Genomic DNA, 17,134 nt, shown 5'->3' with positions numbered 1-17,134 from the left:
TCTATTACATACTATACAGTATACATGCATCAGTTATCTATTACTCTGTAACTTAACATACTTTCTTGAAATTCAAGGCCCTTCTCTGATGAAAGGGTCTTGAATTTGAATTAACCCGTACAACGCAAACCTTATGAAACTGTAAAATGTAAGAGGTTTACCAAACAGTGACATATGACGTAGGATATAAACCGAAAAGAGAACGTTTTTCTCAGCTCAAGGAAGTAGCCTACGTGATGTGAAAATATGTTACCCAACATCGCAGTTTAATCGCCGCCCCGAGAGCCCCATACAGTAAAGGCGCCTCGTTTATTTCAAAACACAGAACAGAATGCCACTGCCGCAGCGACAGAGTTAGAGTGCGGTGAAATCGTAATAGCAGTAGTAACAATTTAACAGATTCTATCGGCTTCGCGCAGATTGTTTGGACAGAGCTAAACAGTCGGGAGCACAGTGTTCATTAGCCATTCACAAAATAAACTGGGACGGATGACATTAAAAAAGAGCAGCTCTGCATTTTCAACAGGTAGAAAGTTAAAGATTGAGAGCTGGGCTTCGTTTTCAGCGGTTTACCTGCATATCATTCATTGTTCATCCTTCATCTAGATCAGTAGAAGACATAGCTACAATTAGGCACTGCGGAACACTGCGGAAACACATTGGCTGTCGAAAGAACACCCCGGGGCTTCGAAGGAAAGACCATCAAGCTCTATAAACGTAAGTGGTCAAGAATTTGCGTGTTCAGAGACAAAAGACTCTCTGAACTGCTACTCGCATAGGCCAATGTGTAAAATATATGTTGCAGGGTTGACAAATTCAGTGTCTGATGTTTACATTTCAATTGCATGTATGTACTAACTTACACATATTCCTGGTCGTAAATGACAATATTACGCTATATAACTGCCAATAATCGTATTGGCAGTGATGTGAACGGTTACGAATAGTCTACCTGGACGAAAACAAACGTTTATTCACTTAAGAAATGCGTGGTGGTCAGAACAGATCCAAGACATGCATAAAATTACCGTTATGATTAAAGTATTTTTGGCAGTTATCATATTGGAACATAGCCTATAGCAGTGGCTCTTGCACGTGCATTAAGTTGTTGTACAAAGCCTTCATACTGTATTGCTTACTTGGCCCTTTCGTGCAGTTAACTGGAACTGAAATTGATGGGCTACCCTGCATCGTATTTCGACCCAGTTGTGGAATGTTGCGGGAAAAAAAAACACGTTAACCGCAACGAATATCCTCACGATTGCTATAAGCTAGCCTACCATGCATACAGTAGCAAAATAACGGACATTAATGGAATTATAGGGGACCCCGTTACTCTGCATAGGGAGGACATTGATTCTAAGTGTCTTTGCTGCGGGGTCCTTCCGGGTAAAACAAACACGTAAAATTCCAGGTAGAAATAATAGGCCTAAAGACTACACTATTCTCTACTATACGTGCTCTTCCAGTTATGAAGGAGTGTAGACCGTAGGCCAGTTCTTAGAATTCTGTTGACATGCGCTGTTTTCTCCTTTTAAATTTTAATGTAATTGCATTTTTCTTTACACTTAAAACAGCCAGGAGAAAGGAACTGTTCGATTATCAGAATAAGAACTCTGTTGTCCACATCTCATATACAGTATCTGGAGGAGCTGCATATACCTGGTAAATCATCACACAAGCCGCAGTTGAAACATCATTAATTTTAAATTGACTAATTTTTTTGTTTTAAAAGTAGGTTAGATGTAAATTAAATGCTACAGTGGTGAGAAAAGAAGCCTCGCACTAGATGATTTAATCATGTTTGTAATTTTAATCTCAAAATTTGATTTCGAGAGAAATGTACATTTACATTTGAGCTATGTAATGTATGTTCAACTGAAAACAGAAAATGTTCCTTTGAAGAAGGAACTGAACAAGAAATGGGATGTTCCCCTTTCTGTTCACTACTCCTTATTATAAAACACAAAGAAAGGCTGTGCTTGTATGTGCTGATTATGAGATCATTCTCAGTGATTCCCCCTTTTTGGGAGAATGATATATATCATCCAAATATAAAAGGTAGGTGATGAAGTATAGGCTACATTTGGGAACAAATGTTTTGCTTGTCAAAAGAAGCAGTACAGTGTACAAAAAAATAAAATTTTTAACATCAGGATCTTTGCCTTTACAATGTAATGGGATATATAATTTTCTTGGTTCTGGTTAGGGCACCAGGTACCAGATACTTACCCAAAGCGAAACATATCCTTATTTTAATTTAACCAGTAAACAATTTATGTTATATATAAGGTGTGAGTCTTTGTAGGTGGCTCTGTACTGCAGTACATTGAATGTAAAAATGAAACAATGTTACCTTTAATTTGAGGCTATTTGCATTCATATCGGGTGATCCGTGTAGGGATTACAGCACTTTCTATACATAGTCCCCCAATTTTAGGGGAGCAAAACTAATTGGACAAATTAATGTAATCTGACACAAAGGTGTGATATTTAGGACTTGGTTGCATATCCTCTGCATTTAGTGATTCCCTGAAATCTGCGACCCATAGACATCATTAGATGCTTGGTATCTTCCTAGAAGATGCTCTGCCAGGCGTGTACCGCAGCCATCTTCATTTCCTGTTTGTTTATGGGGCGTTTTGTCATCAGTCTTGTCTTCAGCAAGTGAAACACATGTTCAGTTGGCCAGTCAGGAACATTCCTCTTTTTGGCATAGAAAAATCCCTTGGTTGCTTTAGCAGTTTGTTTGGGGTCATTATCATGCTGGAAGGTGAAGTATCGTCCAATGAGTTTTGAGGCATTTTGTTAGATCTGTTCAGATAAGATGTTTCTGTGCACTTCAGAATTTATCCTACTGCTGACACCAGTAGTCACATCATCAGTGAAGACAAGTGAACCAGTTCCAGTGGCAGCCATACACTGCCCAAGCCATAGTAATACCTCTACCATGTTTCATAGATGCGTCTGGTGCCTTTGATTATGACAAGTTCCTTTCTTTCTCTACAATTTCATCTTTCCATTCCTTTGGTTCAGGTTAATACTTGTCACATCAGTGTCAATCTCCTCAGATTTTATACTGTGCTTTGTAGAAAACTGTAACCTGGCCTGTTCTTCAGGCTGACCAGTAGTTTGAATCTTGTGGTGACCCCTCTGAGGTTATGTGATGTAGTCTTCTATTTATGGTAGTCCTTGAAACATCAATGCCTACATCCTGGAAAATGTTCTTGATCTGTTTGACAGTTGAAAAGGAGTTTTTCTTCATAAATGAAAGTATTCTTCAGTCATCCTCTACAGTGCTCTTTCAACCAGGTTGTTTGCTATTGCTGAGCTCATCAGTGTGCTCTTGCTTCCTAACAATGCATCAAACAGTTTATTTTGACACATTCAATGTTTTGGCTATGTCTCTGATGGATTTATTCTGATTTGTCAGCCTCACAATGGCCTGCTTTACTGTCGGTGACACTTATTTGGTCCTCATATTGAGAAACAACAACAACAGACTCCTAAGGTAAATTGGATAAAAGCGCTATATAAATGCAGTCCATTTACCATTTAGAATATATTCTAAACCCCCCTGTTAGCCTTCTTGTGCATTAACTAATAATGCAAAGACAAACAGCTGGCCAAGGAACAACTGAGCAGCCAATTGTCCAATTACTTTTGCTCCTTTAAAATGGGAGGACTATTTATAAAAAGGGCTGTAATTCCTAGGAACACCCAATATGGATGTAAATACCTTCAAATTAAAGTTAACAGTTTGAACATTAACCCCATTTTAATTTCACATACAATGTGCTGGAGTACAGAGCCAAAGCATCAAAAATTGTGTCACTGTCTCTATACTTTTGCATTGAACTGTGCAGGGAGCGCACTGTAGAGGTATGTAATATATGAAGTATATGTGAAGATATTTGTCATACAGCCTGTACTATGTGTGACATTGTTTTGTTTATTGTATGGACTTGCCTGGTGTTCTCAAGAGTGCAGATTAAAAGTTTGTGGTTTCATATCCATCAGGTTCTCCTGTAGACTGGGGCAGGTGGGGGGATTAGTTAGTCACACATCGCTCACATTTAAAATATTTGATTACACACAATCGGGTTACCTACAGTATACAACATGTCAGGTTGTCTAAACTAGATCATTTCAGTATCTTCTGATAATTTCAGACCTTCATTTAGAAGGTCTCGTGTTGCATTCAAAATCATTTTTTAGTGTTTAATTATAAATATTTAAAAATTTGCAGTCTTGCCATATTTGCTGTTTATGTTACTGTTTTAGGTTTAAGGTGAGCTTCCTATACACATACAGGAAGTTGCTCCCAAGGCATTTGTATGAAAATTGATTAGAATTTTTTTTATTGATTTCTCTCACACCAGTTTTGCTGAGGGTTTAGAGTGGATGAGGCAAAATGGTGGTTTTCATCCAAGAACTATAGAGACACTGTGGCCGTTGATTGGACTTGATGTTTTGATTCTGTTGGTGGAAAGATTGCTGAGTGACTCAGCTCTGAATGTGGGGTGCCTCTGAATGGGGAATGAGCTCTGAATAGCAGTGGTTACTGTGCATCATCTGAACACAGACCGCCGATGGGAATGCAAGTCGCCATGACAACATTTGACGAGTTGACAATGATTTTATATTAGTGTAAGCTCCAAGTCACCCATTGTAATGCGTTTCATGCTAGCACTTCAAACATTGAGTTCATCCACCCAGCGAATGCAAAAAACATTCTAAAAACATTTTCATGTGATGGTGCAGCAGTGTATCTACATGATTGGGATGTTGAAAAAGTTAAAGAGCAGTGTGAGAAAGCAGGATACAGAGGAGAAATAACACTGGAGGCTTGGTGAGGAATGGCTTGTGCTTGAAGTTATATAAGAAATTTATTTGTGTGTTTCTTTTGATAGAATGGATGGACACTGCAGAGAGGGGTGGGGGTTTGGGGAGGCTTATATAAGAGGGGTGGGTGATTGAATGTTCGGTTATCCAGAGGGCAGGGAGGGTGAGAGATGTGAGAAGGATTTCTGGAGAGATTTATAACATGCCATCTCAGGGTGCTGGAGTTTGTTGGTGGCATTTAACTTGAAAAGATTAATTAAAAAGAGCTGAAAAACAATCACTGGGGCCCAATTGATTAGTGTTGGAGAAAACAAATGTACTGACCGCATTTAGAACCTATTTTCCACTAGCCACTGATAGAAACATGAAAGACATTATTCTTTCTTGTCGGCAATTGGATGGTGTAATAGGTTATGAAATTTGTGGGGCTGTTGTCAGCATAATCATATAACTTGTCATTAATTTTAATCATATGCCTAATAAACTTTCATTGATCACTTACAATTTGCAAACCAGGGCCTACATGTTATTCATATAGTGCTCAATGTTATACAATTTGTCATAATCATGAAACATTTGGAGACAGAATGCAGGCCTATGTGTAGAGCAGTTTTTGACATAGGGTGTGGTCCCATTTATATACATTTGCCTTTGTATAGAATGATGATTGGAGTTACTGGAGCTAACGACGGTAACTCAGGACTGTCTCCTCATACTAATGGTTCCTTTCCTCTTTCCGCAGCTCTCCACCAAGACTGATTGAAGCCTGAACCTCTGCTCTCCATCTTCCTCCTCCTCCTCCTCCTCCTCCTCCTCTTTTCTCACTCCTGCGCTGTGATGGCACGGCGCGTGTGACCCATGGGCCCCTCCCCCACCACCCTGTCCAAGCTGAAACTGGGGAAGCTGAAGGTGGTGCGCCGGCAGCTTCTGCAGCGCTATGAGCACCAGCCCTTCGTGTCCTGCCTGGCGGGCCTCTACGGGTGCCAGTGGCGGCGCTACCAGCGGGCGCGCACCCCGCCGGGGGAGTGCTGCTGCAGCAAGGTCCGAGGGCACCGCGCCGCGCCGCGTCGCCTCCTGACGCTACACCAGATAGAGCACTTCTCCGAGGCTCTTCTCTGTGACAGACATGTTGCACCTCACTCTCCCGATGCATCCACTCTGATCACTCTCTCATTAGCCTCTGACCTCGGAGCAGCTTGCTCTCTCACCCCATTGCTCCCACACCCCTGCTCTTTTGTCTCTCCCTCTTCAACCCAAAATTTTGTATTTCCCCCAGCTCTTAAAACCTGGCATACATAATCTCCTTCTTTCTGTCTTAGTCTCACAGTATGATGAACTGCATCTCCTGTCTTTGAGCTGTGCTAAAAATGCACTTAAAGTTATTTTTGTTTTTTCATAGATGGAATGTGGCAGTTTTGGACTCCTGATAGCAACATTTTGCCTCTCCCTGGTGTTTCTGTATTTCTGGAGTGAGGCACAGAATGACTACAATGACTTTGACTGGTACGTCTCACATGCGTTCAAGTGAGCAATCCAAAGGAAATTTCTGCTTTTAAACTACGGTGCATTGAGGATGTGGTTCAGTCTCAATAATCTTTTCTTAAGCTCTTTAATGCACTGATCCAGGCATCAGGGTGTTTGCTTGTATTACAGGGCCGTACACAGGCTTATTTTGGGCATATGCTCAAAATAAAAAAGGGCACCTGTGGTACATTAAAACATTTTTTTTGCGGCAGCCAAAAGGGCACTTTTGCTGTTTCAGGGCAGGGGACATATGCTTCCGCATATGTTGGTGTCTGTTTGTGCATGTGCCTGCTGTATTAAAAACATTTTGCTGTTTTGAAAATGTTTTTTTATTGTAACCATTAGGTTGCCTGTGGTTATTTATTTACTTGATGGATGCCCTTATCCTAGTGAATGTAATCCAATATTTTTTACATACATTTAAGTAGCTGAGGGAAAATACCACGATCAAAGGGACATTGGTGGTGTTTTGGTGGACAAGCACAGTTCCTTAACCTTTATGCCACACTGCCTCCCCTGTTGTGATGCTACTGTTATCATGTGTGACGTACTTGTGTTTGTAAAGATATTCTGTGGTCTCCGTTTCAGGTTCAACTTTGGAAACCTGGGGTTCTGGTTTCCCTGGTCAGTGGTGCTTCTGGTTGTTGCTGCTGCATTCTTCAGTTATGTGACTCTGCTGCTGGTGAGGGCACCTCACACTGAGATGTTCAGCATTCAGACAGAGAACATCTTCTTCCTCTTGGCCTCATGTAAACTCTGTTGTAGTTGAATGAACTTTTAGGAGTTAGGAATTGATCTGACTCAGAGCATTTTGCTGTACTGGGGCCTGGTATAGGGGTCACACACAAAATCTGTCTACAATGGAATTTCCTGGAATAAGCACCGGAATGATTTGTGTCCAACTATGTGAAGTGGGGGAAAAACAATGAACATTTTGGCAGTGGCAGACCATCAGTTGGAGTCCTGGACTTTCTATATGGGCCAAAAACACATTCAGTAAAATAACAACGATATTATATTTATCTAAAAGATGACATTCTGAACAACGTTTTGAACATTCTGAACAACATGTTTTTTTAAGTCTTCAAGTCTAGGAATAAATCACACTTTTGGTCCGTATGTGTTATATTGCTGTAGTTCAGAGCTTGTCAAAAGTCCCCACTGTCCCCAATGAGTATTAATGTAGCAATACGTATTCTCTTTTTAACTCAGTTAATTTGTCATCAAGAGAGGGCTTATATTTTTTAACTATGGGACTCCTCTGTTTGTTCAGTACAGTAGGTTTTAACAGGCTGTGACCCTGGCTGCTGTTTATGTTAGAAGACAGAGCAGAACTACACATACTTCAGCAGTGTAATCTAAGTCCTTCTGTGGTTGATGGTTCCCTATGTATCAGAGGTTCCTGATATTAGCCATATTATCTGCAGGTTCTTGCAGTGTGTTTGCTGTCTGAGGGCCAGCAGCTGTATCTGCACTGGGGACACAAGGTACAGTACACACTGTCTACCCTATGTATGCTCTTTCTCCACTGGCTTCCTGTCTTGTCTCTGCCCTCACAGTTTCCCATATTTCCTCTCTAACACCCTACTTTATAAATTCTCTGCATACCTGCTCTTCCTAATGTAAGATTTTATAACCGCTAAACAGTGAGAGTGCTGGTTACCATCCTCGTTCTGGTTATTATCTCATTTTATAGCTCAGTCTTGCAGAGCAGTCTCTGAAGACCTTGAAGACCTGAAGACCTGGCATGCAGAGTCTTATCTTATAGTTTGGAGACCATAATCATACTGCTTATTTTCTCCTAATAGAATGGTCGGGTTGACCTTTTATCTGTGCCTGTAAAGATACTAATGTTGATCTTTATGGTTTAAAATATCTGTGTATCCATGATTCTTTTACTCAGTTCTTGCTCTTGCTGTCTGGGCCTAGGTTGTTCTGATGTGTGTGCCTGCCTAGCTGCTTTTGAAAAAAAGTAATTAAATAAAAATATTCAGAATACTTTTCATTCATGTATAATTTGTGGATGTAAACAGTTAATGTTTATGTTGGCAGTGTGGCTTGATAATTCGTTTTTAATGTGCTACTAATTTTTTTTAATGATATTTTTTCCATGAAGATTGGGATCCTAGTGACTCTGACTTTCTCCATTGTGGCCACGGCTGTGCTTTCGGACCTGTGGAGCAAAGAATGGTCTACTCTCCTCCTCTCCTTCCAGGTGGGTGAGAATCAAGATTCAGTCAAGCCATCACGCTCCATGGGGCTGGACATGACTAGTACTCTATACGATGCACTCAGTCACATTCAGGAAATCTGTCTGTTTTTAAGATAGACAGCTGTTATGTCTATAAGAGTAAACCGTAGCTGTATTTTCTACCTTCTACCATATGCCAGTTTTCATAATAGTGTAATGGACAAATACTGTTTTCATATTTTGTCTGTTGTTCTGTCTAACTAATGCACGAATGAGAAATAAATGGGTAAAGTTATTTTCCTGCCCAGCGAATTAAATAATAACATTTCATGCTCTTCCAAGCACACGTCCTGTTAAAAAAATACACAAGAGAAATGTATCTCCTCTTGTTTATGCACAGCAAGATACAATGTTATTATGTTGACTGAACATTTGATTGTCTTTTCCCTCAAACATGAAAATGTTCATCTGCCATCCTTTTAATAGGTTACAGCACCATATCTGCATGTGGGCGGGGTCTTGATGATGACAATCCTGTCCTGGCCAATAGCCTTACATTACTTCCGCATGAACAAGAAAGGTATGTATGAATGAGGTGAACTGTTGCAAATAAATTGGAGGATTAGTTAAACTGTTAACCCACTTTATATAACTATGGTAATTTATATCAATTGCACTTCAAGATCAAGGAAACTGTTTTGTGAAATAGGAAGGCTTCTAGAATTGCAGATATTATTTAATTAACCATCTTTAACCTTAATCCCACCCCTAACATTAACCCCACACGCTATTTTTTTATGTATCAACATAGAATACTTACTCACATAACCACAGTGCACTGTAATCATATTCAAACAGGGGGAAAAAAACATTTGTTTTGCATGCATTTAGATTGAAATACATTCATGGGGGTTGTGGGCCTATTACTGATCTGCAGGGTGTTCCATGTTTCTCAAGCATAATTTTAGCCTCTTGTCAACCTGCGTTGATGTGTGCTGCAGTAGCTCTCTGTCTGTCTTATCTCCATGGTCACCGTGATTATAATGCCTGTGGGAAATGCAGTGAAGGTCATATGTTCTTCTTTTATAATGTAGCTCTCGTGCCCCTGTGGGAATTGATTAGGAGATGGGGTCATGACTGTGATAACGGAAAGCAAGCAGCACCTTTCCCATCCCTGCATTCTGCAGAATACTGTCCTTTATGTATTTCTAACCCTTGACAAACCCAGGGAAAATGTTTACTGGAAATGTTTATCAGAAAAGGGTTCCACATTATTTGTGCACCTTCGCCCATATTACTCTTGTTTCATATTATGCTGGACTGGGGTGATTGGGCCTGCTTGTGTTTGTTGTCCACTGTCCGTCCACTGTCTGAGGTGATCCTGTGGTGTTTCTGTGTTGCAGTGCGACAAGCGGTTACCATGGGACTGTACGTGGCAGTGCTCTTTTCCCTTTACCTGGTTCCCCTGGGTTTGTACTCTCCCTGCATCAAACAAGAGGGCACCCTGGGACCTGCTCCCATTCTCATCGGGCACAGAGGTGCCCCCATGGTGGGTGTCAGCTCTGTTCATCAATAATAATCAATACCAGCCCTCAAGCTCCACAACAGGGTGACTCAGAGCCTGTAACCTAAATAGCTGAATACCCACACCACATTTCCCTCTGTAGATAGTACGCATGGAACAGAAAAAGTATGCTTCAGGATCGGTCTCCTTTTTTCTCTGAATGGAGGAAGCAGCCATTAATGAGTAAATAGATCATTAATAACTTAACTGTCTCCCTTTCTGACCTATGGGCCAAAGCTCTAAAGGTTATACCCATATGAAATTTGAACATGTGCCCCTTAAACAACACTTTGAGATTGTTTAGAGCCTGATGTTTCACCTCACCAGGACTCTAGTGGTCTCTGATTCTAGTTAACATTGTTTCACACATATATCTCTGGTCAGGTGCATGTTAGGCCTTAAGGGAATGATGAAGTCTGTTTTCAGTCACATTCCTTTCAGTTTGAACATGTCCTTACTAATAACGAGGCTAAGGACTGTGTAAACAGATGTTTCTCTTTGCATCTCCATATAAAAGCTTGCGCCAGAAAACACCCAGATGTCCTTTGAGAAAGTAGTCGAAGCAGGAGGTGAGGGCTTGGAAACGGATGTCACCATCAGGTCAGTACCAGCTACACCTGCTACAGTTAGCACCCCCCTCCCACCTCTGCTGAAAGCTAGTCCACCTACAGAGAGGCCTTCTTTTTATTTTTCATTATTATACCAATAGCTCTGAATCAAGTAACTTCAGTGAAACCTCGTCCTGGCACCAAATACACAAATAATTTGAAGGAATGCAGTTTGGCTCCTGAAAGTGGCAGATTGTTCGCACGAGGTGTACTGGACTGCTATTGGCGCAGTAATGTACCAGCTTGCGTTGCCTGGTGCAGATCACACAGCATCAGAGGCAGCAGGCTAGGTAAATCCCTTGGCACTGGGGTTCCACAAGCAAACAGTCTGTTTGTTCCAGTTTACTAGGAAAAAAAAACTGAATAACAGCACACATCTGTACCGAGAAAGTGATGATGAAATAAAATTTCAATCCACGGCATTGTTGGGAGTAAATACATCCTCGCCACTGCTGTTCATTGTTGTTACTTGTTCCATGACCAATGTATACAGCTGTTAACATTTGCTGTAAATCATAACATGTTGCCAAACTATGCATCTGCAATTTCAACCTGTAAGCCTATGCGCCCCGTTAGCCAAACCTACCCTAATGAAGTGTTGTTTTAGCCATTTCACTTTTGTGACTCTGAAAGCTGTCTTTAGTTTTGTTTTTAGGCAGAAATGGTTCAGCAGTATGATTTCCACATTCCCCATTCATTTGAGTTCTGGTACACTCTTAATCCCTGTAGCCTACTCTTTACTCTGAAAAAGATCCAGCAGTCAGGCCTGTATTTAAAGATAGGTGTTCATACATTAAACACATAATCAATAATTAATAGAATCAGGCCATCAGGCAGGAGTACTATGACTTGAATAATAGGAATACCAGCAATAGCTATTTATTGTGAAAGTCACCTGTCTTTTTGATAGGTACTGATTTCTCCTGTGATGTTCACTATCATGGTGTAGTGACAACCTATGTTTTTTTTAAATTTTTTATCAGCTATGATGGGGTTCCATTTCTGATGCATGACAGAACTTTGCGAAGGACCACAAATGTGCAGGAAGTGTTCCCGGACCGCACAGATGCCCTGGCCGCCATGTTCAATTGGACCGAACTTGAGAGGCTTAACGCTGGCGCCTGGTTCCTCTCTGTGAGCACCTATCTGTGTACATGTGCTCTCATACAGACCTCATGTGAAGTTCCGGGCACTGGATAAGATCTCCCTGTAGTTTAGCTACTTGGTGTGTGATCCATAAAAACAGGATCCAAGTTTAAAGACTCCAAGCCTAGCATTTAGGTCTACCAAAACCAACAGAGGATTATTGTTGATCTTGAATCCTCTCCCAGACCCAAAGCTGCACTTTGTCTTGGCACAGTAATTGTTTAGGCAAAAGGGTATTGCTGCATAAGTGAGATATATTTCCAAATAATGTGTTTTGAAACTGAACCACTTTCCACAGTAACGGTTATGTACTATGATGGCTGAATTTAGCTGTGGATATCTTGATGCTGCACATTGCAGCTACAAATAGCTTCATAAACCCGATGGGCTTGTCTTAAGAATGCTTGTTGCCATTTTACAAAGTTATACTAAATGATCATATCGGTTGCTTCATGAAATTCCACCTGGTCTGAGGGAAGGGGAGAAGGAAGTCTGAGCAAATAGCACACTTGTTTACCTTCCTCTATGAATCCCTCCTCTTCCTCTTTGTCCTCTTCCTCAGCGTGACCCCTTCGGAACTGCCTCCTCTCTGGCCCCAGCGGATCGGGCCCGAGCGCAGAATCAGTCTGTCTTCACGCTGCGCGACTTCCTGGACCTGGCTGCCCTGCATGGAAAAATGGTGATCTTTGACCTTTACCGCCCGCCTAGGGGCCACCCCTATAGAGACACCTGGATCACCCGCACTCTGGAGGTCATCCACAACGAGTCCTCCATCCGATCCAACCAGGTGAGGCTCCTCAGTTCCCATAGTCCTCCTGTTCCTCTCTGAGGAAGGAGTTTGGCACAGCGCTTCATAGTCTTTTCGGCATCAGTCCTTTGCCTTCATTGCTTCAGCAATATATAAAGGAAAAATATCCTAACAGGATATATAACGAAGTGTTACAGTAGACCAGAGATAGACAAGACAGTTATTATTGATTTGACTTGGGCCTCCTAGGCTGAATCCCTGGTAAACTCCTACTTGTTTTGGCTATTAGGGATGCTATGTGTCTCAGTGGGGATGTGTATTACAGGAAACTCTCCCATAGAAACTTAAGCCCCCTTCTTTCAGTTGGGTCTTTCTTATTTTTTACATAAGGGCTGCTCGGGAAGTATGACATATTGTCTGTATAGTTATGAATGTATGGTTTTGGTGTCTTCTGTTATGTCTGTACAGAGAAGATGCACTTGGTTAGGGCACTTTGAAGAGATTTTTCTTTGTGCATTGGGCGGCCATTCTCTGCAGGTGCTGTGGCTGCCATGGGAATTGAGAGACCTTGTGCAGGAGTTGGACCCAGCCCTGCAGCAGACCTCTGGAAAGAGGGCCTCCATCGAAGAGCTGCAGGAGGGCAACATCGTTAAGCTGAACCTCCACTACAGCTCCATGTCCGAGGAGCAGATAAGGTAGCACTTCCCTGCACCTGCAGTATTTCCCTGCTCCACCGTTTTCCTCCACTTCCACTACAGCTCCAGGTCCAAGGAGCAGATCAAGCACTGCACTGCTACACCAGGGCACCTGCTCCACCTTTACTCAGTGTCCACTACAGCTGCATGTCCGTAAGGAGAACCACATCTTAAGGAGAACCACCTCTCTCACCCATCACCTTCTGGACCACTAAGCCTGCAAACCTTACTTAAAAACCTCTGGGAGGGGTACTAGAATCTCTACTCCCCCTCTCTTATGCTTCTACATACACTTTTATTTTACCACCACTGGTCTATGGCTGGGGAAAAGGTAACCAAAATCATACCCTCTTGACTTGTCATCCTTTTATACCTCTGCCTTATCTGTGTATCTCCTGGCCTGAAAGCAACACACCTCCACATTTTAAAAAATGTTTGTGTTTGTGTTGGCTTTTGCAGCAAGTATGCATCAGTGAACATCAGCACTAACCTGTATGTGATCAGCCAGCCCTGGCTGTACTCTCTGGCCTGGTGTGCCGGGGCCCAGTCTGTCACCACCAACGCCTTGCATGTCCTCAAGAACCTGCGTAGGCCGCTCTTCCTCATGGTGAGAGACTGACCAAGGCAAAGCGCATGCCCCTCGTCACGCTGGTGGTGTGGACCTGACCTGTTTTTCTATCTTTTCTATCTGTCCCTTGTCTCCTATCCGTCTCGCAGACTCCAGAGAATTACAAACGGATGTGGGTCCCTACGGATGTTGTGTCTGCCGCCCTCATCCTCATCGTCTTTATCTTTCACTGGTAAGTGTGCTGGATGTTTCCATGTGTCCATGAGCCCATGAGTTCACATTCTGTATTTGTCTATCTTTTTTTGGCATAACAACCAAGCATGTTCAACAACTGGGAAACTATTTGTTTAGAACATGGATTTGGATTTGTTTAGAACATCCAAGGAACAATTTTTATTTATTGAACTCTAAATATATTTGTAGTGTGTTGCACATTTGGTGTATTACATGTCAGTTTTGTGTAGGAAGTAAGTTTAGTGTACTTCTCCAAAAATTCAAACAGTTAAATGAACAGTTAAGTAATTTCCTGGTTGTGTTCTCAAGAAGGATGTCTTTTTTTGTCTCTTTGGAGTTAATAACAGGCTCCCTTCTAGAATGGTAATTTTGTCCATGTGTGTTCCAGGTGGAGGGAACGGGGTCTGGCTTTCTACTCAAGCAGTCGAGAAGCAAATGACAATGGAAACTACAGCAAGTTCAGAACCGGTGAGTTACACATCTGCTGGGAATAATGACCCCCAGAAGCAGTGTATCCCTTGTGAAGCCATGTACTACATTCAAGAATGCAGTTCTGTGGTGCAACATGCCCAGATCACTGACAGTATTACAATTTGACATTTCAATTTTCCAATGATTTGAAAATGTTACAATGGAAAACAAGCCTTGCTTTTTTGAATGTGGTGTGTAAAAAAGAACTAACAACTGGGACAAATCTAATATTTTTCTATTTAGGTAATAAAAAGATTTGTGGTTGCAGGGCTAATAATCAGGGTACATATTCCTGAATGATGTGCTATTTTACCATGGGTACATCTTGTACCATACCTCCTGTGTTGTAATATAGTATGCATAAAAGAAATATGTACTTTTGTGCATGAAAGAACATGGAGTGTTGCATCTCTCTGCAGTAGACTACTTATCCATACACCTAAACTCACTCTAGCTCTTGACCCTGACCCATGACATAATACTTTTTGTTTCCGACAGAGCTGAGTGACATATGGTCCATCTCTGGCGTCAGTGCTCTCGGGCAGCCACTGAATGCAGCCATCGCCCCAAAACTGAGCTCCATTTCTGAGCTGCAGGAGGCCTCTGGGACAGCCCATCTGCCTTGACCCTTCACATTTCCCTGCTCCTGATGATCAGTGTTCACTGGACGTGCTATAAGTCTACAGAGAAAATAATCCGACTTACTGGAAGTGATGTCACAGGAAGCTTAGCCTCCAGAAAGGAAGTTTAGCAATATTGGCAGGATCATCCAGGTGCTTGCCATTCGTTGAATTCTCTACCTCTTCCCAGCACTTGTTCATGTCTTGTGGGGGAATAAAGCCCTTACTGAGTATTACACAGTATATGAGCTGTGAAGTACCATGTGGATATCATACGTGATACATGGATTTCTGCTGCCAAATTGATTAGCATTAATATTTGTGTTCACATGTAGAAATACAAAAGGCAGCAGTATGAGTTAATGTGAAAACAGCGTGAATACACATATGATGTGTGAACTGTGTAAATGATATTTTCCTGTGACGTTTCAGTGATTACATCTATTTGAATGTAATGTGAAGCACAGGTGGTGCTCATACAAGTGGCCTAGCCGCATTTCCTCTCTTTAATCAAATCTCCCTGTCAAACAGGATTCTAGTGAAGTATTCATGTAACTGGCTTCCTGTGTAGTATGAATATGTAGTTTTTATTTAAATGACTAGAAGCACATTGGACATACATGGAAAAAGACTGCTCGTATTATTACTGTTATAGGTTTTACTGTATGAAACCATACAAAACTGATAGTGAATTACAAGCACTTTTTGAACATATGTTTGCAATTTTCATGGTCACTTAAGCATGGATTATTTCTTTATTTCAAGTTTTATGCATTTAGAGCCATATACGGACAGTCTTGGAAAAGGGCACAAAAAACAGTATCCAAACATTATTGTCCTTCTGGTAAGGAATAAAAATATAATTAGATGCATTACATTTCTGGTTTCAAAGTTTGAAATTAATATGTAGAAAGGTTCTACACACTCACTGGCAGGTCCACTAAAAACTCCAGCTCAGGCAGTTGGTGTTTGTTTCTGTTTGATAGTAGAACTGTAAAACTGTAAAACTGTTAAAAGAATATTTTAGTATTCCCTATTCAGAACTGGTGAAAACTCTCTTTGGGGCCCCACTGGGTTGCTCGTCATGTGAATGGTCTGTTGGTAGTGGGGCTCATGGTATGGTATCAAGCCCAGACTTTGGCAGTACTTGCTGTAGTTGTTAGCCACCCAGGATGGTGTTTAATTGACTGCAGCATCATCTAGGAAGTGAGAGATCTCTCTTGATCTGAACATACTGTCTCAACGACCCCCTCTGGTCAGCTGCGTGACCACAGTCTGCCTGAGCTACACATGGAAGTGTGCTCCAGTGACTCACTGCGGAGTGAGAATGAGCAGTGGCTTGGCATTGTGTTTTGGAGGAGAGTGCCCGTTCGTCTGAGCCACAGAACAGGTCTGTGCTCTCCAGAATTGAGAGAGGAAGTTGCAGTGATGACCTTAATCCCACACAAATGGGACATTTCAAATTTGGAGAAAAATAGGGGGAAAATAAATAGATTAATTCCTTTGTGTATGTACCACAAAAGAGAAGGGGCTGCAGTGAATGTGCGATGACATTCAAAATTAGTATAGCACAAATATATGTGACTTCTGAGGCACTTCTTATGAGTGGCCGAAGGAGCCACTATGCATAAGCCACCTTGGTAAAAACAGATTAGAAGAGTTATCTAATGAAAAAGATATTCTGGTTGTGTCGCAGGACAGCTTACTTTCCTTTTTCTTTGTCAATGAAGAGCCATTGTGATATTTACATTGACTTCTGTGTCTCTTTGCTATATGCTATGACTATATGGTATGTAAAATAAATATTTTGAAATATGTTGTTTCTGTTCTTTCTTTATGGGTCTTGTTGCCTTCTTCGATTGTCTACACCCACACCAGGGACACTAGGGAATATAGGGACACTAATCACAATTTTAATAC

The 17,134-nt window shown here is 41.5% G+C and overlaps 1 protein-coding gene across 2 annotated transcripts; it reads left to right on the top strand.

Annotated features, from left to right (window-relative positions):
* Positions 1-254: 254 nt before the first annotated feature.
* LOC135263171 (glycerophosphodiester phosphodiesterase domain-containing protein 5-like) lies at positions 255-17,029 on the top strand. Of its 2 annotated transcripts, XM_064350861.1 has the most exons (17): positions 255-526; positions 607-717; positions 5,588-5,886; positions 6,245-6,348; positions 6,958-7,051; positions 7,797-7,856; positions 8,486-8,584; positions 9,047-9,140; positions 9,964-10,109; positions 10,642-10,724; positions 11,716-11,866; positions 12,441-12,665; positions 13,164-13,321; positions 13,781-13,928; positions 14,039-14,121; positions 14,512-14,591; positions 15,093-17,029. In XM_064350861.1, the coding sequence occupies exons 3-17, from the start codon at positions 5,704-5,706 to the stop codon at positions 15,218-15,220; spliced, it is 1,836 nt and encodes a 611-aa protein (XP_064206931.1). In that variant the 5' UTR covers positions 255-526; positions 607-717; positions 5,588-5,703; the 3' UTR covers positions 15,221-17,029. The 2 variants fall into 2 exon arrangements, with proteins under 2 accessions (XP_064206931.1, XP_064206930.1); XM_064350860.1 differs by having other exon boundaries at positions 255-717.
* Positions 17,030-17,134: the final 105 nt, after the last annotated feature.

This window comes from Anguilla rostrata, chromosome 9, assembly GCF_018555375.3.
Source record: "Anguilla rostrata isolate EN2019 chromosome 9, ASM1855537v3, whole genome shotgun sequence".
Classification (NCBI taxonomy): Eukaryota; Metazoa; Chordata; class Actinopteri; order Anguilliformes; family Anguillidae; genus Anguilla; species Anguilla rostrata.
The sequence above is the reverse complement of the archived record's forward strand: the minus strand, read 5'-3'. Positions and strand labels throughout refer to the sequence as shown.